This window comes from Desarmillaria tabescens, assembly GCF_030435595.1.
Source record: "Desarmillaria tabescens strain CCBAS 213 chromosome Unknown EV420scaffold_139, whole genome shotgun sequence".
Classification (NCBI taxonomy): domain Eukaryota; kingdom Fungi; phylum Basidiomycota; class Agaricomycetes; order Agaricales; family Physalacriaceae; genus Desarmillaria; species Desarmillaria tabescens.
Window position 1 is genome coordinate 44878 of NW_026848438.1, and position 26915 is coordinate 71792.

The following is a 26915-nucleotide window of genomic DNA, read 5'->3' on the forward strand; positions in this document are numbered from 1 at the left end:
TCGTCCTCAAATCCGTATTTCGTTCTTGGAGCATCCAGTTCCCAAGCTAGTCCCGAGACTCAGGATCACGACTATATCACGTACTACAAGGCCTTACCACCGTCAAATTTGAGGTCCTTGTTATCGTGCCTCTTGATGGCATTTTGAGGCGCGATTAATTTAGCATGCGGATAAGCGGTTTTGAATTCAGCTAGATATCGTTAGCATAATCGTTGACGAGGCCTTTTGGACTAACTGAAGGACAGGTGGTGGACAGCGTCCACACCGATGATGTACCTAGAATAAGCAGCAGTTGGCAAGGATATAGATTTAGCAAGTGATATGAAAACTCGCTGAACCTGTCCTAGTTCATTCAGCTTGGTCTTGGTCGCGTCGTCCAAAGGTGTGGAAGCTAAGACCCAAACACCGCCGTTCTGCAATTTGATAGCAGTCGAACGGCCGCCAAATGGCATGCCCATACGAGAAAAGGGCCTTGAGAACGGTCACATTCCGGGGATTACAGATAAAGCGGAGATAGGTACTCGGAAAAGGTCCAGACATCTTTGGCAACCTGCAAGAGATGATGTTGGAGTCGTATAAGCGCGGAAAAGCCAAGGCGTACCTCTCGAATGACTAGTTCTGTCATTTCTGCAGCTGTAACTTGAATATTCTGTGGTGGTAAGAAGGAGAGAACTTTGGCGAATCCATAACGATCGCGGACGCAACCAACCACTGCATCAACTACGTCACCAGATGTGATCTCGTCATCGAACGGCTCAATTCAAATTCGACCGATTAGGACGAGACCCACGTGTTGCGTTTTCTTTTTTTTTTTCCACCGGCGACCACCGTGACTAGGAGCAACAGGCCTACTACGGCGAACGTCCATATCTCTGTCTCAATCGCTCAGCCTTCGCGTGGGCTTAAAGGCCCTGCCGATGCCGTTGCAGACGGTGCTCTGTTGTTACGTCTGCAGATGGAGTCCTTTGCGAAGGATTTCATCTGTGCAGTGGATACGTCCACAGGAGGTGTCCTTTGCGAAGGATATCGCCTGTGCAGTGGTTACGTCCACAGATGGGATCCTTTCCGAAAGATCTCACCTGTGCAGTAGTACTCGGTTGTTACGTCCACAGGTGGTGTCCTTTGCGAAGGATATCGCCTATGTAGTGGTTACGTCCACAGATGGGATCCTTTCCGAAAGATCTCACCTGTGCAGTGGTACTCGGTGGTTACGTCCGCTGGTGGTGTCCTTCGCGAAGGATATCACCAGTCTGGTGGTACTCGGTGTTTCGTTCGCAGGCAGTCTCTTTCTCAAAGGAGCTTGCCTGTTTCGCTGTTCTTGGTTTCCGTTTCATCATTTTCATGGGCTAAGGCTTGAGCGAAACAACGGGCCTCGTTTGTTGTGCGCACATGATGCTTGTGTTTCGTTCCTGCAGTCTGTGGTTCTTTGTTTCTTGGTGGATGATTCGTATGCTCCCATTGTCCTTGATATCTTCTCATTGCTGCTGACCTTCCATACACCTCATGGTCCGTGCACCATGTCTCACTCTCCCGTTACGCGTTTCACATTTGTTCACATGTTCTTTCACTGTCATTGTTGACGCATATGTCTCATGAGCCATTTCATAACGCTCCTCCTTTTGGACGGCACTGATTCTTATTAAGGAGTCATACACTACACCGGATTTTCGAGGTATACACCAATGCTAACTGGTTCTCCGTGTTCGATTGTGCTCATCCCCATCACTTTTCATTCAATTGTGTACCCTGCGAAGAGTCTCTACTCCGCGAGACGCACTCAACAGTGTGATTACAACGGTATGAGCCTTTGCAGCCACAGCGCATGGTTCGCCATGTCAGGGCTGTGGACCCGGCCGTTCCTTATTGGGACCTGGCGCCGGTAACACCACCACCACCACCGTAAAATCTGAGTGCTCGACTCTCATCTCATAAGGTCAAGCGACGTTCGAAGCACAAGAGGACTTGAAATATGCGGTGTGACGGTCAGGGTTGCCGTCAATGGCGGGAACCCTGACATTCACTCCCCCAGTAGAGTGCCCTTTTGACTAACCTTGTCGTTTTGTTGCCATCAGTTTCCCACACATTAATACCACGTACCTCTGCCGTATACGCGATATATGCATTTAACATATCAGCCATCTTCGCGTCTCTACATGGGATACAATGCTCTGGGCAGCGTCCTCCTGTACTTGTACTTACAACTTCGAGTTGGACACCTACACTCTGACCGTTCCTATTGGTATAATTCTCATTGTGTAGGATTCCAGAGTGGGTCTATTTCCGAAGAAGAGATCGAGTATGAGGCCCGGAAGCACAACGAGGAAGGTTCTTTAGCCGTTATGCGTTACGCGTTATGACCAAAGCATAGGTCGGTAATTGGTTGTATATCCTTCAAGTAACGAGCTTTATTTATTCATTCTCCCTAGATATTCGAGTGACATTTGCCGAGCAGTGTTCATTCATGACGTTGTACGAGACGCCAGAGTCTGTATCTCATCACCCGATGAATCGATGTTCATTATCACGGCATACACAATGTTAACTCGTACGTGTATACACATTCCCGAACTCTTCTCTACCAGAGTGTTATTATTATGCCTCGTTCTCGTAGACTGTCGACTCTAGACAAAGTATCTCCTCGGAGCTTGCCTCCCATCCTCACACCTATCACAACAGACTCGACCGCCCGATGCTCAACCATATCCATAACAGCGGCCTCATTCACGCTGCCCGACCAGACAAGCTGCAAATGCTGCAACTCTGGCAGCATCCTTGGATCATAAAGCCCTTGGATGAAATTAGGCGTAATGAGACGCATTTGCACCTGGTTTTGCTCCACGATGGATAACCTCAAGAGGTTCGGCGCCATGCGAAGGATGGGAAGCGCATCAGTGGAAAGAAAGTCAACGGTGGTGAACGTGAGCTCCGTGAGAGACTGGGAAACGCGTTGTACGAGGTTGCGAAATACCTCTGCCTTGTAAGTGTTACGGTACACTTCATGAACAGTGCTGACGAGCTCTAGGGAAGTAAGGTACGGGATCGTCGTTTGTGAAATATGATCTCCGATATTGTCTAGCAGCACATCTTGGAGAAGTAGCTTTCGGAAGGGAAGATCGCTTGTGTTGAGTAAATCCAGATTGCAATGATGAAACGTAGCTGTGGTAACATTGGGGAACCTCTTATGGCACTGCAAAGCGTCGATGTTCCGCGATCGATAACCGGAATAGTGGATCGTCGTGATCTGTTCGTCTGGCAAGCGAAAATGTACGATATGGGAAAAACTTCCCAAAGACAGAGTATGCAATTTCGGAGCATGCGCAAATAAACCGATGACCACCTCGTCAGGGAAGGCTTCGAAACATCCGGAGAGCTCCAGATGTTCCAGTTCTGGAAATTCAATGCGGCTATCTTCTAGCGCTATGTTATCGAACTTGAAATTCAAATCTAGGGAGATGTTCTTCAGGCGGCGCAAACTAATTGCGCTGTCGTCGTAGAACAACGAATCCAAGCAGTGATAGCGGCTTTGCGGAATGTTAAGATATAGGTGCGGGGGTGAGTACCGTGCCGATACATCAAGGGATAATGGGAGCTGGCATGAACGCTCTTCGACCAATTTTGAGAGGTTTTTAAAACGCGGCAATAGGTCTGAGTTGTCGGCGTTGGCGAATATGGACGTCCAAAGTTGAGGTGAAGATAGACATATATCTCGCCAATATGCGCAGACAGCGGAGAGGTGGAAGGGTCCTTTGCATGCAGATCGCCTCTCATCGCGACCATCATAGAACGGTACGGAAATGCAGACACATTCAAAGATGATGGAAAGGATCTCCGGGGGAAGCCTGCGAATGGGCGCAACGAGAGATCGGACTTTTCGGACCGACTTCCTTATCATCTGGCGCCCAGCTTCGAGGTTCTCCACAATGCATTTCAAGCTGGATATTTGCGAATTGTACTCGTATATCTTTTTGCGTAGTTCTGAGAGGGTTTGCGAGTACGCTTCTTCTTCCATTCTGGGAATGATCTGTCTTCCGGATCGTAGATACGCATCGACATCGAGCGGAAGAGAAGAGACTTGGGTATTAAATGAGTGGCCACAGTTGCTACAAAGTGTGATGGAGGATTTGGTTTGGGCCATGGGCGTTGTAAAGGAGGAAGATGTGTTTGAGGGCGTGTTTGAGGTGAAACCGGAATAAATAACTGTAAAGCAAACGGCAGACTTGCGGCAAACTGAGACTGGAGCGTTTCGGGTCGCATATTATACCGAGCCAAGTATTCGTATCAGTATCCTGTCCGTTACACTTGAAGGGGATATCAGCGAGGACGAAGTAGTCGATCTTGATCAACATACCTGTTCCACTACACGACACGATCATCAGCAACTGTAGTGTCATATAACCAAGACACGAGACGTACCGTCGTAACATCATGCAAAGCTACTGCAAATGACACCAGTGTCCGTATGGCCACAATCCGCATAAGCCCAGTCCATCGGCATACAGTAAAGGGAGACCATACCAGCAACACCATAGTTGGCCTGTCCAACTGGAACCAAAGCCGGCGCGACAGCACTAGACCTTGGTGATCTCGTATAGTGTGCTTATTGATAGCAGACATCACGAATATCCGGTCCTTATGCGCCATGGGGACCGATGGTGTTGAAAGGAAGCGAGTGTTTTTTGAAAAAGGAGAATGGCGCGACACTTCTTGATATCTCTGGAGGCCATTTTCTCGAGGCCTTCACGTATATTCTTGGACCGATCGATACTGTATTCGCGACCGTGGTCCTCCAGCACCCTTCATCCCAAGTGCTCAATTTTGATGGCACACCCACTGGTGATGTTATCTCCGCTGACGGTCCGTCGCAGGTAGTCGTATCTGGCACGCTAAAGAGCGGTGCTGTGATGAGCTTGCACTGGCGTACGGGGAAGAAGAAACCTGCCAATGTGAAAGCGGCACCTCCGCTTGTATGGGTTATTGACGAGATGAAAGGAAGCATAAGGATTGAGAGCAATAATCCCTTGGCAGCTTTTGTAGCGGTGTACGAACCAACACAGCTTTGGGTGAATGGTGATGAGGTGAAAGTTGATGATGATGGTAAGACGAATGAGGGTAGGTCCTGGGAGGAATACTTGAAGGGCGAAGGCGCTGGAGATTATCCCGACTTGCAGCATGCAGTTCAGATCAAGAGTATTGTCGACGCCATCTGGAGGAGTGCTGAGGGACGCGTTAGGATTACCCTGTAAATGCTGGAAGAACATGCGGCGCACCAATGTACAATATATGCAGGCGAGGTCGAATGCCGCGCCCTTTTGTTCACTTATGCTTGAAGACAAACCGCTTAGGCAACGGCTTTGGTACAAGTCAAGGATATACACACTTGAAAGCGATCGTTTCCTGGCTTCAACTTTCTCTTCCTCCTTTTTACTATGCCAATTCTTCATTTCGCAAGTGTTCTGGATGGTCTTCTCGTCAGTTTGGAGGGAAATCGAGTGATTTCGATGTAGATGTAACGTACAGGAGCAGAAGACTTCCATGGCTTTCCCCGAAAATCAAGAAAATGTCGTAAACATCGGAGCAAAGTTTCTGCAGAAAAAGACCGATAAGTTTCCATGTTAATTTATGCATCCAAGGAAGCAAAACATGATGTACCCGATTCTTTGATTAAAGATGATTCTTCTGGTTAATTTCACCATTTCATAATACCCTCCAATACTAGATTTGTGTCATACAGGTGAACGAGTACTGATGAAGTGTCTGAAGGGTGGCCAGCATGATTATTTGGCAACGGCCAATGGAGGAGAGCAAGTTCCGGAAATTGACGCGTCGCGGCCTATCATTGGGAGGAATATGAGGACAAAAGAGCCGGGAGAGCAAAAGCAAGAGAACAATTCAATTTGGACGAACCGTGAGACGACAGTCATGGAAGGAGGAAGCGGCTTGAGCCGAGTTTTGTGTGGCTGTGTCGAGCTCGCTCCTTCATCCGAGTCATGGACATCCCTGAAGATATATTGGAAGAAATCCTTCATCATTTTAGCTCAGATTTCCCCTCACTCAAGGCATGCTCACTGTCCCATTCCTTCTTCCTTCCTCCAACCCGCCGACTCCTTTTCTCCTATGTGAAAACTTCCTCACAACAAGCAAATGAGCCATACAGACATCTGTCTCAATTTCCGACAAACTCTGGTGGCTTCAAAATACGTCTCATCATCGATTCGTACCCTTTCCTTATTTCACTTGTATTCGACAGACCATCACAACTACCGCTGTATATTTCCCTCCGTATTAGAGCTTATTCCCAACCTTCGGCGGGTTCACATATTTCTAGCAATGAACAGAGCAACTATATTTGGGGATAGCTTCCCTCCACCGCCTCATTCAATATCTAGCGTCTGCCATCTTATATTAGAAGAGATAGTCTTCGACTCGTCCGCTCAGATGCTATCCCTGTTCGTTAGCTTCAGCAACCTTGAAGTCATCTCTACAGCCAGGATCAGCATTGATAACCCCAGTGGCGCGGAGCGCATGCCCGTTCCATCCCATCGTTGTGCTCCTTCTACTCTAGAACTTAGTATGGGTGGTGCTCTCGTGGAATGCTTGTTCTCCCCTCAATCCACGATATCTATAGGCAATCTTCGTGTGCTTAGCGTCCAGGCATACGAGCGAAACATCGACGCCATCTCTTCCCTTATCTTCCTCAGCAGCCCATCCTTGGAGCATTTGACGTTCCTCCCTTCAGCAGACTGTACGTTGTGGCTCTGAATGTTTGGATACGTGTGCTCACTTGTGATCATAGCGGCTCAATACTATATAGACCTGAGGCGACATATCCGCCTTCGGAGCATCTGCACTAGCCTGGTGTTTAATAGCCACTCCATGGATCCAGCAGATCGGTCGAAACCTTTCCCCTGGGCTCACCGATTTTTTAAGACACTCCCGTCGTCGGTGGAAGATATTTTCACGAAATCTGTTTTAGACCATATGATGGGATTCTAGTACCTCGAAAACGGAAGGAATGGCAAGAGTTGGACCATATCCTTGCTAACCATCCATGGAATTTTACAGTACGGTTGGGGATATCTGCTGATCATACCTTGTTCCTTAGCGATCCGGAATATGACGATGTCATTCACGGCAGGTGGCCAACTAACGGTGATATGGACGAGTATTTTCGAAACTATATGTTGGTGGATGGTATGCCTGAGATGAACAAGTTGGGACGTCTGAATTGCGAGATCATTACAAGTGCGTTTGTTGTCCGTTACATCGCTTTTTAACTAATACTTTTATATTGTTACTTAGGCGATATAGACTTTTCTCCTTCCACGACAGAAATGTGGCGACTGTGCATGTTCTTGTGATACAAACAATGTAAATGACATCGTCTACGCATGACCTAGTCCCCAATGTACCCTCTCTTCGTCCAGTCCACCTTATTCGACACCGTATTTGATACTTCACCACCCAAACTGCCATAGCTACTGTCCGATGTATTTTCTCTCCGTGTCATGCTGCGAGGTACGTTCGCTTGTGCCGGCGGCCCTTCTTCAATCTCATCCAGTAAACTTTTCTTGATATCTGCCACGATATCGCCAATGTCTGATGCGGTTGGAAACCGATCCGGTAGCGCCCAGGTACGAAATGGTTTCTTCGAACTAGAGGGTATGCAAAACGTGGGAATGTGTCTGGCCAAAGTGTGATCACAAGCAAGACACGGCCGTTTTGTCACTCCGATGGTGTTTTCGGCGACTTTGATACCCATCTCTTCGCAGCAGATGACAAGTCACACCGGGAAGATGACAATTTTTGGCAAACCTGAATTTTGAGTCTAAATGTAACATTTTAGGAGCATAATTTGGGGTCAACAAACGTCGCGTTTTGGAGGATCCAAAACCTATGCCACCCGCCAGAGATGAATTTCGGGAGCATTCAAATTTTATGTAAAATCTCTGCCAAATTCGACCTCTCAAAACGTTTGATTGAACTTGTACCAACCACTAACTGGACGCGAGAATGTGACTCAAACATAGAACCCCAAAAGCAACACTGATATTGGTATGTACTACTCGTATGAACCCCGAATACTAATACAACATCCGTGAAATGCCAAAGTGAAGGATGGAAAGAGGGTATTCCGACATGGCGACGTGCTAAGCAGATAAACGTTAGAATCTTGGACACCGGCTGGTCCCTAATAAAGTGAATCTCACTTGAAGACGACAATCGAAAGTCTGATACACACTCTCCAGTCCTACGACACATTTACTCGCTGTAAGAACGTCCAGTCAGCGGGGAACGTCTGTAACAGCGGTAATCATCGACTCACAGGAGAGAAAGGGTGATGTCGCCGTTAACCTTGGCCTGGATGGCAATCTCCACCTCAAGGTTGAGGTCAAGACGAAGTTTCAAAGCTTCCTTGGGAGCGACGGTGCCCTGGTTCGAGCGGGTAGCGACGGAGGTAGAGGTTTCTGGGGCAGACATGTTTTGCTGATACTGACTAGGCCGCTTTGGTTAGGGTTTTATATCACAATCGACGGACCCGGGGTATAAATGAGGATATTGTCGCGCCATAATGCAGCTCGACAAGTCGGGTGCCTCGTCCAAGCAACTTAACTTTTTTCGTCTCGAAGCAGTCAGAAGGCACTTGCTACGTAACGGTTCTTATTTCATAATGAACACGATGCAGACGATATTCTCCTGCTTGCGACTCGGGGCCTTTTGGGCATAGACCGGTGAAGGAGAACGCATGGAGTGGAGGTGTTAATACAACATTTTGTTGCTGGCATGGCCGGGAAGAGTAGCCATATGTATGGGTGCTTGTGGGTCCAAAATTCAACTCCAAGCTTTATATCGCGGGAAAGTCCGGCTTGCGGCTTGATTTGCAACCACCATCACCTGCTCGCCATCATCCACGACTCCGCTACTCTTACGCCATCACTCCCGCGCGACGGTCTCCGAGGCATGTCTTCATTCCCCGGAGTAGATTTCTGGAAAACATGACCGCAACCTTCGATCTCGACGCACCCCACCTGGGCCCATCTCGTTATCTTTTTACATCAAAACGCGGCAACTACTGTTCTCAAAATCAGCTATCATGAGAAAAGAGCCTTCGACGGAATGACAGTTTCGTGAGTCGGCCCACCTAGATATTGTTCGAAGCTCATCGTCTCGTTGCAACAAATTAGCCCGAGTTTCGCTACCCGCCACTACCACCATTTCTCGCTCTAATGCTCTTCTTTTCCCTCTCTGCGTCCGACCGAGGTAGTTTTGTTATGGAGAAAAGAATCTTCCCCGACAAATATGATAACCATCGTGCTTGTGGACAAGCGCGAGTCCATTGGTGCAGGCTTACGACAACTCGAAAACCGGTGTTACAACACAGAGCTTCCAACTCGACCCCAGAACACCCACGAGGACTCCGGGATCGCCAAAAATTCCTCGCCCCAAAATCTCCGGTCGCGTATAAAAGGACCTTGAAGAGCCAGCGAGTCTCCCAACAATGTCTGCCCCAGAAACCGCTACCAAATTCGCACCTACTCAATCTTCTTCCGTCCTCGGTGGACAAATCGTCGGTCGCACGCCGCGTGAGGCTGCACCTCCCGCTGCCCTGAAGCTCCGTCTTGACCTGAACCTTGAGGTTGAGATTGCCATCCAGGCCAAAGTCAACGGTGACATCACCTTGTCGCTCCTGTGAGTAGATTATTCATTCATCTGGTGAATTTGGCTGACTTTTGGCGCGTGTAGTGACTGAACGTTCAATCGTCGTACTTGAATGTGCTGGGGAGATTGGTCATAAATCGTCAGGTTAGCGTTCTTGTTTCGTCGTCAGATGGGTGTTTTACTGAGACCTTTTTGGCCATATAGTTATCGTCGACGTTTTGATGGTGGATGGGTGATGTTATGGATGTACCATTCTTACGTGTAGCGCTGCTTTCCAATCCATTTTTTATCAACCACCTCTTCGTGTGATTGAGTGAACCTCGACGCTCTTGACCTTCAGACGGCAGATGCACTCGTGGTTGTCGAGCAATGATTAATGAAGCTTGAAGGAGCAGCGTTGAAGCAAGACGTTTCTCTATTGAATCCGGATAAACAGGCGAGCGAAATAGGCCAGCAACCTCAAAATGACTGGCTACTGTCAGGGCATCACTGGTTAGCATCCACGGTGGCTTTTTTTTGTCGTGTCGTCCCGTCTCTAGTAGGGCACCAGTGGGTGGGACGTCTTTCTCCTTTCCAATCCTCTTTAGGAGAGTCATTGAGGCCGCACCATTGAATCGCAAGTTGACGAGTTGTCCTGGATCCTGTTGAAAGGTTTGCGGCCGACGGCCACATAAAGAATGGAAAGAGAAATAACAGATGATATTCGTGTGGCTGTGCTTTTTCTTCCCTTCCTCCGCTATGTCGCAGACTGGCGTTGACTTTGCGACCGCTGTCAAGCAAGAGGCTGCCTATCTTCGTCTCGTGCATCCAACATCAGATGATATTCCCTCATGCTTCAGGTTAATGGAGCTCGCAATGGGCTGCCATGGTGCGGTCCTTCGACACCTGTTGACCAGTCAAGCTGAGTCGTAGCAGGTATTCGTTCCCAGGTGAAATCTTGGTACCGGCACGGCGAATCCTCACGATGCGCGCACAAGCACGATGACTTCAAGTTCTGCCTGAGCATGAAATGGATGGAGAGCGACCAGCGGTACGATGCGTGGATTAATAGGCGGGCAGAATGGTGGGCGAAGAGAAGGTTGGATAAGAGCAGTGAGGATGTATGGGCCATGCGAACGTTCGTTTATTCATCTACCTCTAAATTGAAAATTTACCGTAGCGCTATCCAGGGAGCCTCGAACGTCGTTCCCCCGGCCGGTGACGGATGAGGAAATACGACAAGTATTAGAAAATACGGAAGAAACACTCATGTAATTGGCTAGACTTGGATATTTATTCGCTCGACTTCCATGCCCAAGCTTTGCTCCTGTTTCTATGACTCTGGCTTTATGACAAGTTCTTACGGGCACCCACTGCTGCTGGGCCATACACGAAGCAGGACTCGTCAAGCGCCTGATGAGAAATGTAATTCCTGGACGTAGGCAACAAAGGGCGTTGATCATGGACGATTTTGGGATCAAAGGACGTATTAACGCCTCTTCTACTACCTTCTTTGAGAAAACTATAGGATATCAGTGCTCGAGCATTGGTCGGAACGAAAATGGCTAGGCGTCATTGTCGCCGAGTATCCATCCTCTAACCGCTCTTAATTGGGGGGAACAAGACAAGATGTTAATAGTCAACCGAATTCATTACGACAACACGAATAAGCCAATTTGACCCTCGCCTATGTCTTGCAAATCATTGATACCGCTGTAGGCGACGCGTTGGTGTTGCACGCCATTTTTCATATCTGCTATCTGCTTCTCCATCTCGCACTTAGGAACCGGCACCCGAGTCAGTTTCGTCTCAAAGGAAGAAACAATCCACGCACGTTACATTCCAGGCCATCGTGGGCTACCAGCACCAACTGTTCCAGAGTCGTTCGATTCTCGACGAAAGCAAGGCAGTGATAATCATCCTTGAAGATAAACGGAACCCCTTTTGGGTCCTTCAACCAGTTCTCAATATCACCAGGTCCTTGGGCTCTAAAGCCAAGTCGAGGTGAAGCGCCCGACTTCCACGTAACAGGAACAGCGACATTTTTCTCTCTCGTAAATGAATCAACCGATAAGGCTGGTCCACGGAGGAACATCATCGTGAAAGTGAAAGATATCCTCCACTGGAAACATGGTTGTATGCACATACCATTAAGACTGCTACTGTCCAAGACGCCACGCCCAAAGGACTGACCAACGATGAACTTGGGTATCTCCTGGTTGAATCGGGTAGCACAGCCTCTACCGTGTGTCCTGTCGTGTGATCGTGACCAAATCATGACTAAGACAACAGCGCGTACCTCCACTTACGACAGTCGTCGTTGCCGCATACAATGAGCTCCTCCGAAGTAAGTGAAAGCTCACCTTCAACTTTGTCATTCTTGATGCTGATTCTTTTCCAAGCTTGAACTGTATCATGCCGCGAAAGAGGGATCTACCGTCGCTCTTGCCGCTCTCTCGTCACTAGCAGCACTGGATCCAAGCGCATTCCATGATGTCGTTGCCGCCGTTCGCCACCAACTCCGCTGCGCAGGACCACAATATACCTCCGCCGCGTCATCGAAACGGTTTGATATCGCTACCGGTTGTTTCAAGTCACTCTGGACTGCTTTAGGCTCCGAGAACTCGAAGGTTCTCCGTGACCCATCCAATGTCACCCTTCTTGCAGAGTCATGGTTGGAGCTGTGTAGCTGGATTGTTGAATACCTCAAGTTCTTCGTTGTTGAGGCTTCCATGACGCCAGAACTTCAGGACTTCTTCGCGACATCGAAGACGCTCGACCTACTCCTTCTGCTCTTGGAGAATGATACGCTTCTACATCTGATGATACAGTCCCTCGACCTTATTTCTTACTTGACAGAGGTCTCGATATGTCTCTTATCCACTGAAACTCAGTTGCCGTCTCAGTATCTGCCAACAATGCAAATCATACTCAAGTTGGGTTTCCGTGATGAAACAACTAACGGAGATGCGAGAGCCGCTGTAGGGAAAACTTTGGACGCTATGCATCCTGCGCGTATCACAACAGTTCTATTTCGAATCATCCGTCTGACGGAGCATCCAGCCACGTCAAGCTTCGAGACAAATACCGTCCTTAGTTTCCTCTCATGTTGTTCAGCGTCTTCCTCTAAACTCCACGCTAATCACCTCATTCACGGCTCGGTTTCGTGGATCTGCCGCTTGCTATCCCGTATGCTGAAATGCTCTTACGCTCATCGACAACACGCACGATCCTGCGCGCTTTACCTTCGACATTGCATTGAGAAAGGTCCCAGATGGGCAGCTCAAGCTGTGGAACATCACCTCGTCGAGTTGCTTCTAAAAGCCCTTCCCTATGCTAGTGATGACTTTACCAACGTTATCTCCGGCCTTTTCGACTCGATACACGTACACTTACTTTTTCGTGGTGTTCTTCGTCATGTTTGCCGGTCTATAGAAAGGATCGAAAGACTGGGTTTGGATAGCCAACTTGTCAATGCCTCAGTTAGAGCACGCGAGACTTGGGAAGCATTCAAGGAGGTTGCAGAGGATCGGTGGGTTTGGAGGGACGTCGTTGCTAGCAAAGGCGAGTTCCATGAATGCTCCAATCACATGGTATTTGATCATCTTTCATTAATGCTCTTTTCGATCTGATCTTTATCAGTGCCCGAGTACTGTTGTTGAATCGCCTCCGCCTGTCCGGCGATGTCAAGGGTGTCTTAACGTCTTTTATTGCTCCAGAGACTGTCAAAAGAAGGACTGGCGCGCTCACAAGACGGACTGTCAAAATGTTCAGCGAGAGCGACGTGGTGAGTTCCTGCCCGCTGTGAGCTAGATCCACGAGTACTTATCGATAAATAGAGGGATTTTCTCCTCAGCTTTCTCAGCGAGATCTGCATTTTATCAGATTCGTGGCCATACAAGACGTCGAAACCGCTGACGATGTCCGCGATGCTCTGGAAAAGCGTGTTGCTAGCGTCAATAATGGATTTTTCCCAGTCGTCGTTGTCGATTATACTACTGCGCCAAGAAGTATAACGGTAGCACTCATGGGGCGAGACCACCTGCACGCCGAGTGGCCCGAGGCGATGGAGCAACTAGGAACTCAAGAGCAGCTTGTCAGAATCATTATATCCAGTGATGGTGGGGAGGAGTTCGAAATTTTTACTGCCACGACGCTTGAGTAGGAAGTCCTTGCTTTGAGGCGTGCGTGCTTTTTGCTATCACTTGCTTTTTTCCATCTCCACCAAGAGAATATCCTTACAAACGCTATATTCCGTATGCTATGACTCAATTGCATTTTTCTGACATGTATGCACATATAAGCGTGAAGTTGGCTTTGATTCTCAACGCTATTTCTAGGCAGTTCTGATGGATCTCGCGCTTCTTCATGTGCCACGTGCGCGAGTAAACTGTTGATTGACCGTTCTTTGCTTCTTGCCTGTTACCACCTGCGCATATATCTATATTCATGGGCGACACCCATCGATTGAAATAATGATATGGTCAAGCCTTCCGAAATTCCAGCTCGAATCAAGTTACTGGTGAGCCAGTGTTCCAATTACTGTTTGTCCTCTAGGCTCTTATAGCATCGTCAAGATATCCGTGTCTGTAATACTCAGAACAAACTCCTATTCGATGGCAGATACAGAATAAAAATCTTCACTGATAATGGAAAAGCTAAGTAGGGTGGACTGCATTCTACACGGACTAAAGCGACGGAGATCGTTTGGCTCGAGGCCCTCGAAATGTGCGTTTCTTACGTCGACCGCGGTGCTGTGCGATTGATACGACTATGAACGCAGTGAATGCGAAGGCTCGGACATAACCTTTGACTTGTGGAGAAAACGCAAGATACGAAAGGACGTCTTTATTGAACGGTTTCGAACTTCCGCAACAGATGTCCTATGCAATTCCAACTCGAAGGGAGAGGTCTTTGGTACGTGCCAAGACATTCGCACAGGGACAATATCTGAAACAATCATTCAGGAATTGCTATTAATGGCGACGGAGCATCACTGTCCTTCAACTTCATCATCATATCGCAAAATGAAGATCAGATACCACTCGAATTCATCAGACAGCAACTAGAACTGGTACCTAACTTCCCCGCAAAGTTGCAGGCAGTTCTTTCCACTCTCTACAAACTGAAAGGATGGATAAACCCAATGTTGAAGGTGCGTGAGCGTCAAGATTCTCTGTATAAGCACTAATCGCTTCATAGCTTGCTCCCGGGGGACAGGCGGCCTGTGACATGTTCGAACAAGTACTCTCCGTGAGTGCTTGCTTTCAATTGTCTCAGCGTTGGCTACAAGTCTACAGACCAGTACTTCAAAGACCATCAAGCTCGTGTTGGGAAATTGGGCTTCATCGTTGATGATCTCACCGCACTCTTAAAGGCCGTAGACACGATTCGAGCGAAAAATGCCGATCAACTGGAGATTCTCAGTGATACGGTGGACGTCATCCTTCAGACAGCTCGGGAGTACGGTGAATGCTTGATGAAATTTGGGAGAAGATCCACGTTCAGTGCGTATTGCTTGACAATCAAGCTGTATATGCGGCTCATTTCAGATGTCTTCTAGAGCACCTTATTTCTTCAGCACTTTCATCCGAGATGGACGATAGCATTGAGGATTTTCGTCGTCGTATAGCTCGCGACAACGAGGCATTGTCACGAGCCATGCTTGTTCAGACCACAATCCGGGTGGAAGACATGCACCGCCGAATGACAGGTCTAGATCATCTCAATCTGTTATCACACAACATGTCGATCTGAATTCACTGTATCAGAGGCGGAAATCAACAGCAACATTGCCCAGCTCAAGCCTGTAACATCGGCGATCCTGCTTTCTCATTATACCGCTTTCGAATCATGTTTAAAAGGCACTCGCGAACGAGTTATCGGAGATGCTATCCGGGGCATTACTTCAGCCCCTGGTGCATATTGGATTCCAGGTGGCGCTGGTACTGGAAAGAGCACCCTCGCGGCTTCCATCGTACACGAACTCCGTGCCCGGGGAGTGATCGTCGTCAATTTTTCCTGCAACCGTGATGATCAACACCGACGAGATCCACAGAAGATCATACCCACACTCACGTATCAGCTAGCACAGTCGATCCCCGAGTACCGATCGGTTATCTCTGATGCGATCGCCACCACCAATGCAAAACATCTTCCATTCCCAGTACAGCCATCGATGCAGCTCCAGTTTTTCATCATAGATGCGTTTTCCAGAATCGAGGGGCATGGTGTCGTCCTTCTGATCGATGGTCTAGATGAATGCGACGAGAAGCAATGTGCTGCATTTCTGGATTCGTTACTCGCAGTGTTAGACTCGGCGATAGAGTCGGCTCACATTACGTTAGTGGTATTCGGAAGCTGGACTCATTCTATCTGCCGAGCAAGAAGTTTATCACATTAGTTGATTTGGACGATGGTTTGGAGAGCAACGACACGTCGAAAGACATACGTCTCTTTGTCGAGGCACAGCTATCGGTCATTTCCCGCAAGTATCGTGACGAAGATTGGCCATCACCGGCCGACATAGACATGCTTACTACCCAAGCTAGAGGTCTTTTCATCTGGGCGGATGTCGCTTGCCGTTTTGTCAGTCAACCCAGTTATCGCGAAGAGCTCACCCGACTTACAAATGAATTCAAAGTCAACATCGGCATCGATGACTTGTACTTCCGGACTCTAAACATCGAGTTCTCTAGACATCCAAACCAAACTGGGTGGATCTCTGATTACCGTGCTATCATGGGTTGCATCTTGTGTAGTGTTGCACCCTTGTCAGTGCGAACGATATCGCAATTATTGAGGAAACGGCAGAAGACGGTGGAAGGAACGCTCTCAATTCTGAGACCGGTGTTGCGGTTGGGAAGTAGTGAGGATGGCGAAGTCCACTTGCTGCATGCGTCCCTTGCCGACTACCTTCTCGATCCAGGTCGTAGTGCTCACTTACATGTGGATCCGTCCTTGGCTCATGCATCTCTCGCCATGGGATGTTTGCAAGTTCTTATTTCGGGGTTGAAGGATATCCATCGTCATATCATATCTGCTTCTGCTTTCACAAAAGCCAAGGTGGACATACCGGCTCACGTCAACTATAGTTGCTTGAATTGGGCCGCCCATTTGTCTTCGATGACCTGCCAGGGAGATGAAACTGCACGATTAGAGTCGTCCCTTGTTCAGTTTCTCGAAACGTGTTTTCTCTACTGGCTGGAAGCTCTTAGTTTCCTGGACCGTGTTCAAGATGGTATCGTGTCGTTGCATACTTTGTGTGCATGGCTAAAGGTAATGCATCCCTGCTCTGAAGATGTATCTGCTAATAGACGTCGTAGAGACACGACCTTTCGTCTCTTCAAGCACTTGCGACAGATGGCGCGTTATTCTCGGAGACTTTTGGTTATCCTATATCTATTAGCCCAGCGCATATCTACATGTCCGCCTTGCCCTTCTCCCCGAAGAACTCCTTGATTGCAAATCATTATCGCGCTCTATTCCCCGCTGGGACCATACCCACCTTGACGAGTGGTCAGGTGTCGGGCTGGCCTGAGATTGTACCCATCGCGCGTATTGGCCGAATCCGTCACGGTCTGGGCGAGATGGCTTCACCAGATCTTTTGGTCTTTTCGCGAGATAATCGTCGTGTTGTGTTGCTTAGAGAATCGAGGGATTTTGAAGGTCTTGGCGAGGCTTTGGTTTCTGTCTGGGATGCAGAGAATGGAAGCTGTGCATGTGGACCCGCCACTCTGAGCACTAAGCAAGAACGCGCAAAGTCCGTGTCGCTCTCACCAGATAATACATCCATTGCGATAATGTATTCCTATGCGACGGACTATTGGGACATCTCCGACTCGGATCTAGACTTGAACCATCCCCTGGCACCTATCCATAGTGTCGCGATTGGTTTCGAGTCCGAGAGTTTTGCAGGGTTTAACGAAGTTGGTGACTGGGCTTTTGGCATGGACAATATACAAGTCAAGTTCAGGACTGCTACGCAGAATCGTACGGAGAAAATTCCTACCTTTGATCCTGTCGCCCAGGATGGTGCAGACTACGTCAACGTGGCCGTATTTGAGAAGGAGACAGGTTGGATCATTTGGGATCGAGGACTCTGCTGGATACCGCCGTTCTATGGCGATGTTGAGGATCCGTACCGACAGTATTCTGTCCTCGTTTCCCATGACATGCTGGCCATGGGAATGCCTCACAACGAGCCACTGATAGTGACGTTCGCAAATGCCGATACCTGGGATGTGAGTAACAGAGTTCGCTCTGCGACTGAAAATTGATTCCCTTCCTTCGTGTAGCGATTGTGCTCAACAGAGATTGGTACATCATCAGAGATCGCCTGGGATCCTATCAGTTTTTTCGAGCTGGGAGAAGATGCCCTAACTAGCCGTTATCAGAATATACTAGATCATTATATGAATTTTGCATATCTTTCCCAGGACTTTTTGGTCCAAAATGGCGTGAACTCCTTGCCCAATGAGTCGGTAGTGCAGCTCTTTTGTGAAGGCGAGTCTTTCGAAACCAGTGTTGTATTTTATATGCTTAGCCGCCGTTGTTGCAGAGCCTGTTTCGTGTAAGTGTGCAACGATGCCTATCTGTTTTCTCATATGACTGTCATGGCAGTGCCATATATTCATATCAGTATGCCGAAGTTGCCTCTTGACCAGGGTATAATAATTACGAACGAGGAAGGCGAAACATTGACATCCAGTGTCTGGACTCCTGTGCGCGACCCAGATGAAGTGGCTGGTACGATCCATTGGCTCATAACTGGACTACGGGGCATATGGTACGTTTCTCTCACATGCAGTGGGAAGTTCCAGATAATAAAGGGATTGACAGGCCGGTTTTTGTTGTCCATGATTGCCAGCCAGATAACTTCACCTAACATTGCGGAGGCGACTCGGAAGCAAGCCGAAAATCGGAAGCGGAACCGATGTTTGCTAATGGCTTCGTCGTCGTGGGAAAATACTTATTTTTATGTACAATTGCATATTAATCCTGAAATAATGCCATCCAAATCCTGACCAGTCCTTACCGCAGACGGCTGCCGCAGTACCTCTCTCTTGGATTTCCCTATCATCCTGGCGTTCTACAGTCACTAATCTGCGTTGTCGGTTTGGAGAATTACCATCTTCATCGACGAGTAATGGCCAAGTTAAAATCGCCGTCGCCACAAGAATTGTACCATGCGAGGAGACAGCGGGAGGAAGAGGAGAGGGTCGCTTTACTTCCGCCGGGGTTCATCAACAACGGAAATACGTGCTTTATGAATTCAGTGCTCCAGGGCGTACGTTATTCCGTTGTCAGACAGGAGTAGGCACTGACGCTATACTGACCAGTTAATCGCGACGAGGCTGCTCTCAGATCTTATATATTTCAGGCCCATCTCTCCTATTGATCAGTACCACTCGGAAACTCGTCTTGAATCTCGGAGGTCACCGCTACTCACCAATGGTGTCAAGGCCGCTGGGAAGGATAAGCAGGAATGGGTGAATACCATGCCCATCGGAGACGTCTTTGTGAACGTCATGCTAAAGGCCTGGGATGCGCAGAGGAATAAACGGAGGGAGAATCAGAGCCCGAGGTGCGTCGCGTTCATACTAATTGTTGCTTACTGGAAGCTGATGATTGTGAAGGGCGCTTCTTGGCGTGCTCGGCCGGAAATATGACCAGTACCTTGATTTTGCTCAGCAAGACGCGCATGAATTCATGCGTATCCTCCTTGATGCTATGCGAATGGAGGAGCTTGATGTATGTATGCATTCCTTCTATTTACAGTATTCTAAATGGAATACAGGCCATAAAGAAACGGCAACCGCCACCGCCGCCCGAGAGAGCCAAGAGACGCCGCAGACGAACGTTGACCCCGTCTAACCATAAGCATGATGACGACGACAAGCTGCTGTCCCTTCCTGACATGATTTTTGGGGGCAAGCTTACGAGCGTTCTCGTTTGTCAGAAATGCAAGCACGTATCACAGACATACGAGGACTTCAACGATCTCAGTCTCAGTATAAAACCGGAAGACTATGCAAAAGAGCGCAAACGCGATCGATTGAGGAACTTAGCGAAACGGCTAACTCCTGTATTCCCTGCGGCATCTAACCTCGGTGTGGACAAGGCATCAGGGCACCGCTCATCATCGGCACCACCGAGTCCTAGGGAACCAGAACATGACGAGCCTCCCATAGCAGACGATCCTCGGCGCAGAAGTCTGAATACCCTGGCGGAACCATCTGCGGGGCCACATGTCGAGGATGAAACGATAAAAGATCCGACGGTTTCCGATGGTGAGAAGCGACTTGAATTTGCGGATCTACCGAAGCCGGAAAAGAAGGATAAGGGTAAAGATGACGGATGGGTCAAGCTGAGTCGCCGAATTAGTGTCAGTGTCGGGTTAATTAAGACCAAAGAGCGCAAGAGCCGGTCGCGGGAGAGACGCTTAAGTCAGGACTTGTCGCGGCCGGGTACACCATCGGCGTCAGCTAGCGAGGATGTGTCCTCTTCTGAAGGGAGACATAGCACGTCTGAGACTGCTTCCATTCATTTCACCAAGCCGAAGCACCCAGACGTGGGAGAAGCACCTCAACCGCGTATTCGTGCGCTTTCCCCTCTCCATGTCATCGCGACGCCGTCATCCAGGGCTTCAAGTACCACGTCCATCCCTCGCTTTGCTAACATCAATCGAAGCAAATCCCCCAAACCACCCAAGCCATCCCGAGCTGAGCAAGCGTATCTACGAAAGATTCTAGCGGATGTCACGTACCAATCAGCGCCTAATCCCTTTGCTCTCCTCAATCATCTCAATGGATCATATTCGAACTCCCATCATCATTCCAGTCATGCCTCGCAGCATGTGTGGTTGAAAATGGGTCAGCTACAAGGCATTGAGGACTGTTTGAAAATGTTCACTGCGGTAGAAATCCTGGACGGGGAGAATATGGTCGGTTGCAGACGATGTTGGAAGATCGCGAATGGGCTGTACAAACCCAGTTCAAACCGCGATGAAGGGGATGCTGATTCGGATAGCCTTGACAACCACGAATCGCCACCGCTGCCCGAACCCAGACCGCGGACGCCATCCTCAGAGACATCTACGAACGATCTGCCAACATCTCTATCAAGTCCTAATATTCCGCTTTACTCTCACTCAGACTTTAGCGACACCGCAGAGTCTATCGTATCATTGCCGACAATGATTGCGTCGGAGTCTGTCGTGGGTCTAAAGCACACTCCGTCCCCATTAGCCCTTGCTAGCGTCAACGGTATCCATACCCCTGGTGGACTGCCAATTCCGTCAATAGCGACGACAGAGCCACCAGGACCTGACGATACTCCCTCGGGCCCTTCAGACTCGGATGACAGCCTGAATGATTCATCCTTTCCCAATGGTAACAATAATACCCCTTCCAATGATATACCCCAAACAAACCTATTCGCCTCAAAAGACTCTCTGTTACCTGCGCCCACGTACCGCCAGTATCATGGCGGGCGAAGTCTGGACGCTTCTGATGATGATAGTTCTGACGGTGGCGAAAGCGAAGCCACATCTGCGGAGTCCGGGTCTGCACCGAAAACTGCCAATAAGAAAAAGCCAAAACCAGTCATTATGCGCCCCGCGTATAAGCGGTACCTCATCGCGACACCTCCACCTGTCCTCGTCGTCCATCTGAAACGCTTTCAGCAGATCTCTAAAACGACGATGATTTCCTTTTCCAATGGCTTCAAAAAATTGGATGATTATGTGACGTTTCCCGAGGTCCTGGATTTGACGCCTTTTCTCGCGCCCAAGAAGGAGGATTTTTTTGGAGGAAGCAAGCCTCACATAAAAGAGGTGGAGAGATGCTTATATCGCCTGTATGCGGTGGTGGTGCATATTGGTAGTATGGTGGGTTATATTTGTTCCCTAGAGGAGAGATACTAACTGGCGAATATAGTTGGGGGGTCACTATGTCGCTTATACTGCTCTCCCAAACTCGAGTCCTGGGGAAGACAGTCTGAAGACTCCCACTTCTGCTAATTCACATCCCCAGAAACCGCATAGACAATGGGCTTACATTAGTGATACGATTGTTCGATTGACGACCTTGGAAGAAGTGCTCAAGGCCAAGGCGTACATATGCATGTACGAGCGGATATGACCTATCGTTTGCATACTTAACTTATTATCTTTTGGACTGTTCATGTAAGTACTAAGCAACTGTAACACAATAGAAGAACATGTAGCGGGATGATGATGAATGGTTGCATTGTCTTGTTTTCCGTTGATGTGGTAGGTACATGGCTAACAGTTTTCGAGGTAACATAGCCAGGTGGTGTCACGCCGTGAATAACTTCAGGGGATATGGCGGACCGGCTCCGATCGGTCGATTCGGAGTTGTTGACTCTCCCAGGTAAATTCCCATTCATTTTCGGTGTTCACGCCTATGCCGATGTGAGTAATTGGGAAGTATGAGCCACTTGAAGGGCGCAAGTTGTGCTTATGTGTGGAGGTTTTCTTGCGAAATCGCAAAAGAATAGTATACATATGAAGCTACCTCTGTAGCATCTTGCTGTTTCTAACCAGCGCCGATACAAAACCTTAAGCGTAAGTATCACTACCAATGCTGAATTTTCATGAAAAAAGAGAACAATGTGTGCTACTGATTACTCAACAGTCGGAGAGACGTGCAAAATTCAAAGTTATAGTTCGAGCAAAGATTGCGCACAACGTTTTACGCTAAAATTTAATCTGTGTTACACTATGGTACCGAATCTACCGAATCATCGATACCTTAAGTAACTTCGTTTGAGCACTTGACTAAAAAAAATAAATGATAACAGTGAGGTTCGAACTCACGCCCCGGAGGACTGGATTACGTAACGTCCAATATTTTGGACCTCCTAATTCCAGCGCCTTAGACCACTCGGCCATGTTACCATATAATGTTTGTAGTAGTTTATTAGTAAATCTCCAAAGAGATCCAGATGCTGTCAATCTCTTATGATCGGTTACAAAAATGCTGATCAGTTACCAGGACGACCATTTTGCTTCACCGTAGCAGCTAGAAAAAGGAAACGCACAAGCTTTGTTCCTCAATCTATGTTCAGAATTTTCAGACATCCGTCGCCTCCACGCCTAGAGCAACCATCGCTGCTATCCGACCCTTCCGAATACCGTGGTCCTGGTTTCTTTCTTCGTTGCTGGACTGTGCTCAAAGCAGAAGGCGAATCATCATGGCTTGACTCTTACAAGTCATTCCTATTTGGCAGCTACCTCAATTTGCTGCTCTTATTTGTTCCACTGAGTGCTGTAGCGCATCATCGCGACTGGGATGCCAGCTTTCGTTTCTCTTTCAGCCTCATTGCCATAGTTCCATTGTCTAAGGTGTGCCGATATTTAATTGAGGAAGCCGATCTAACTAGATTCTGGACATGTACAGTTACTAGGTCAATCGACCGAACAGATTTCGTTCAAGTTGGGACAAACTTCGGCCGGATTATTGAATGTGCTTTTCGGTAATCCAGAATTCATTGTCGGGGTCACAGCGTTGCTTCGAGGTCTATTCAGAACATTGTTGTCCTATTGTGTAGGCTCACGGAAAGTTTAGATGAATTAGATCTCGTTCAAAGCACTGTACGGCCTTTTTAAATTCTCTTCCCTTCGACTTATTTGCTCCTTAGATGCTTGGTTCCATCCTGTACAACTTTCTCCTCATGCTGGGTTGCTCGTTCTTGGCCGGTATGTTTGATGTCCGTCGCTATGCATAGCCGGTCCGTTGACATGTAATCTCCTGGTAATCACAGCTGGTATTCGATATAGCGAATCTAGCTTCGAAGTCACGGCTAGCCAAAAGTAATCGTTAGGCCTTGACATGTCAACGTTCCCATTGCTGATATATGAGTATAATGTTCTAGCTCTGGCTCGGTATGTACACCTACTGCTTCCTCTACATACTGCTGACGCCCCACAGCTGATGACTCTTGCTTCCATCAGTTCGTTATTTTCATTCTGATGTTATGCAAGTCCGAGATGCTCACTGAGATCAAACAGCTTTTGTTATTCCGGCTATGTACCATTCTATTAAGCTTGATGGTGCGGACTTGCACGTTATAGATGGTAGCGGTCACCGGTCACCAGTGGTCTCATGTATGAATGACACCAGCGTTGCAGATCCAGCTGCCTTGCGTGGCCTACTGATAATTTCAAGAGGAACCGCAATAATGCTGCTGTTAGTCTATATTGCTTATCTGTTTTTCGAGGTCTGTTGAGACTGCACCCTATTTCTCCATCATTACTGATGTTTGATCTCAGTTAACCTCACACAATTATCTCTTTTTTTCGGATGCCGACGACGAAGAGCTCGACATCGAACCTCCTGGGATGAGCGCCGTTTCGGCCGGTACAGCGTGAGCGCAACGCTGGTTTGTCTTGAAAAGCGATGGATCAAGTAACCAGTTCTACATGGTCAGATTTCTAGTTGTAGCCATCACGACCTTTTTCTGTGTGGATCACCGTAGGTTTTTTTTGGAAACCATGCCATCTGATCTTTGAAACCTTTGCCTACAGTGGTTACGTCTATTGAGGAATTCACCGACGAGTACCATGTACCGAAATCGATCATTGGATTGGTTATCATTCCCATTACCGTGAGTGGCTTGAATTGTCAACGTTGCCCAAAGGGACACAAGTCTTTAGATGAACATTGTCGATCATATCATCACCGTCTGGACTGCTCAGGGGACTGCTATGGGGGGCAATATGGGAGCTGCAATTGGTATATGCATAGGAAACGCGATTGTCAGTCTTTCCTCACTTTTTTGCCGGCCTGATATTGAGACTTGTACAGAGTATTGGAACTTTTGTCATGCCGTTCTTAGTACTCTTAGGATGGGTGTGAGTAACGCAGATCGGCGACTGAAATACGCTAACTGACTTATATCAGTTCTCATCACGAACTGACACTTTTTTTCGGCAAATTCGAGGCTTGTGTTATCTTCGCTGGGATTGCTTTCCGGTTCTTATTTGCTGCGCAGACCATCTGTTTATATGTTTCCGTTCTTTTCGTCAACGCCATCGTACAGTGAGTACCTCGGAACCTCTCTGATACTAAAGGTTCTACTTACACTTCAATTTTCAAGAGACGGCAAGTCCAACTATCTGGAAGGATTCATGTGAGAACCCCACGAAAACATCAGTCCGTACGCAACTAATTTTCTCTTAGGCTTATTACATTATATGTCGTTATTGTTCTTGCATGTACGTGGCTTTTAGATCTCTTGTCAACCATCTACCCATTTCTTTTTTCTCGTAGTTTCCGTCTTCTACTATGTATGAAGGCATTGCGTCGCTTCCGACTGTCTCATCGTGTTTTTCATCGCATATCCTTGCCCATGAGTCTTGTGTCATTTCAGGATACTTGCATGTGCACCCTGATAATATTTTCAATTGTATTTACCATTATCAAGTCCGAATCGACAGGTAAGAACGGACACTGTCCGCAGATACCCACATCGCTTTGGTCCTTACCCTAGTCTATTGGCTAATGCCTTACTACTTCCCTATTACCAGTTGACTTTCATGGTGTGTCTCCATTGTTTAACCCTGCTGAAGCAGACTTGGCTCGCTTTCCTCTGCCCCTATAAGCCTCACTACCGCCATGTAGATGCAATGGTCCTCATGAGCTAGCGGTATGCTGTTTTCGTTTTCTGAGCTTTTCTCCTTGCAGCTTGTTCGGTAATGTTCATAGTGATGCTACCATTTGCGACATTAGAAGCGTTAAATTCCGAATGTGCTGCGTACCTACATACAGTGTGCCTGACTACCAGAATGTCCGTAACTTTAATAAGCTAGTCCAAATTGGTATTACTTCTGATGAAGCCAGCATCTTGCCAGCATCATCATGATGGTTCATGATGTCTAACCTCAATTGACAGCCAATCGCATTTGAAAGGGACACATTATATCATCTCGTTGTCTCCTGCAGTCATCTCTAGTTTCAGACCTAGTTGTACACCTGTCGAACGCTCTGGTCTTATCCTCTTAGTAGGTGCATTGGACATTGTCCCTCTTTGACGTGTGACATAGCTATAGCAGGGACCGTGATGTCTGGAGGGTTCTTACACGGATTTGAGGCGCTATACAAGGCACTCGAATTTAATGATGAGGCGAGTCCCGAGCAATTGGATAGTGGAATAGAAATGGCGGCAGCAGCTTATGTGCTACAATTACGGCGCTATAGCACCCGCATTTCTGATGAGTCCATACCGAGGACTTTCATGCTAAGCCTGAAAACACTGAAGGATATTCGGTGTGTGAAGTTGTTCAACTATTGAGCGTGGCTTCGAGACATGACATGCATATCTACAGGTTCCCAAACTTGTATAACTTAATCAAGGAACTTTCATTCCTGCTCAAGGGTTCACCAGAACTCGTGCTCGACCTCAATTACTTCCTTCCATCCGGATTCGATGTCTACTGCGATATCGGTAGTCCGAATGTAGAATTTGTGGTAATTCGGGATTCGAAATTCAGCGCACGCATCGAGGGAGTCTCCAGCGAATTACCTGAATCGGTCCCATGCGATTTTGTGGCTCTTCGTGCTACATTGAATGACAGCACAAAAACCAAGAAGCTTGTATCCGAATCGAAAGGTTCTTTGGCGAGTGCAGTATTGCAGCTGCTTCAATTTGTAAGAGTGTTTGCTATCTGGTGCTTCTCGGGTGCTTCCTTGAATATTGATGAGGTCTACGCTCACAGGAAATCGACAACCAAAGCGATCGTACATCATTGTCGAGCCAAATAACTTTCAAAACTCTCCAAGATCTTTCATACAAGTCCGGAAAACTACCTCCATCGCTATACATACGTAGTGTTGTTCGAATGGGAGAGTTTCCCATAGGGGGAGGTGGGTTTTCCGTAAGTCATATTTATTGATCATTCAGCTTTAGAAGACCTGTCATTGACTTCCAAGCTAAGGACATCTGGAAAGGACAAAGCCTTTCGGGAGACATTGTTTGCCTAAAAATTCTGCGAATGAACATAACACCTGATATCGAGAAATTCCTCAAGGTACTGTCATTAACGTTTCCGGCCTGCCTGGGGAGCACTGACGGTCGTAAAGCGATGCTATAAAGAAGTCCTCGTATGGCGCATGCTACGAAACCCACGAGTGCTTGAGTTCTACGGCGTTTATATCGTAAAATCGCAGAACGATGTACGTTTCGGTCTCGTTTCGCCTTGGTTGGAGAACGGCAGTGTTATGGAGTATATCAAGGCGCACCCTGATTTCGACCGA

General features: G+C 47.9%; 3 protein-coding genes and 1 non-coding gene across 4 annotated transcripts; 2 read left to right on the top strand and 2 right to left on the bottom strand.

Moving 5' to 3' along the window:
- Positions 1–1217: 1217 nt before the first annotated feature.
- On the top strand, positions 1218–1651 carry EV420DRAFT_1592154 (uncharacterized protein; the record flags this gene model as incomplete). The annotated part of the gene is made up of 1 exon (XM_060474932.1): positions 1218–1651. A coding segment is annotated over one exon (357 nt), but the record flags the coding sequence as incomplete, so codon positions are not given.
- Positions 1652–2504: 853 nt separating this feature from the next.
- EV420DRAFT_1343354 (uncharacterized protein) lies at positions 2505–4437 on the bottom strand. Its single transcript, XM_060468949.1, has 2 exons — positions 4414–4437; positions 2505–4348 (listed from the first exon to the last, which is right to left on the bottom strand). Exon 2 carries the CDS (start codon positions 4133–4135, stop codon positions 2576–2578), a length of 1560 nt encoding a protein of 519 aa, XP_060322102.1. The 5' UTR covers positions 4136–4348; positions 4414–4437; the 3' UTR covers positions 2505–2575.
- EV420DRAFT_1317616 (uncharacterized protein) lies at positions 4300–5243 on the top strand (the record flags this gene model as incomplete). Its single annotated transcript, XM_060468703.1, has 2 exons — positions 4300–4343; positions 4411–5243. The coding sequence occupies exon 2, from the start codon at positions 4650–4652 to the stop codon at positions 5241–5243; it is 594 nt and encodes a 197-aa protein (XP_060322103.1). The 5' UTR covers positions 4300–4343; positions 4411–4649.
- A 17209-nt stretch (positions 5244–22452) lies between these two features.
- On the bottom strand, positions 22453–22558 carry EV420DRAFT_t306. The gene has a single exon. It is a non-coding gene; the product is annotated as a tRNA-Leu (tRNA).
- Positions 22559–26915: the final 4357 nt, after the last annotated feature.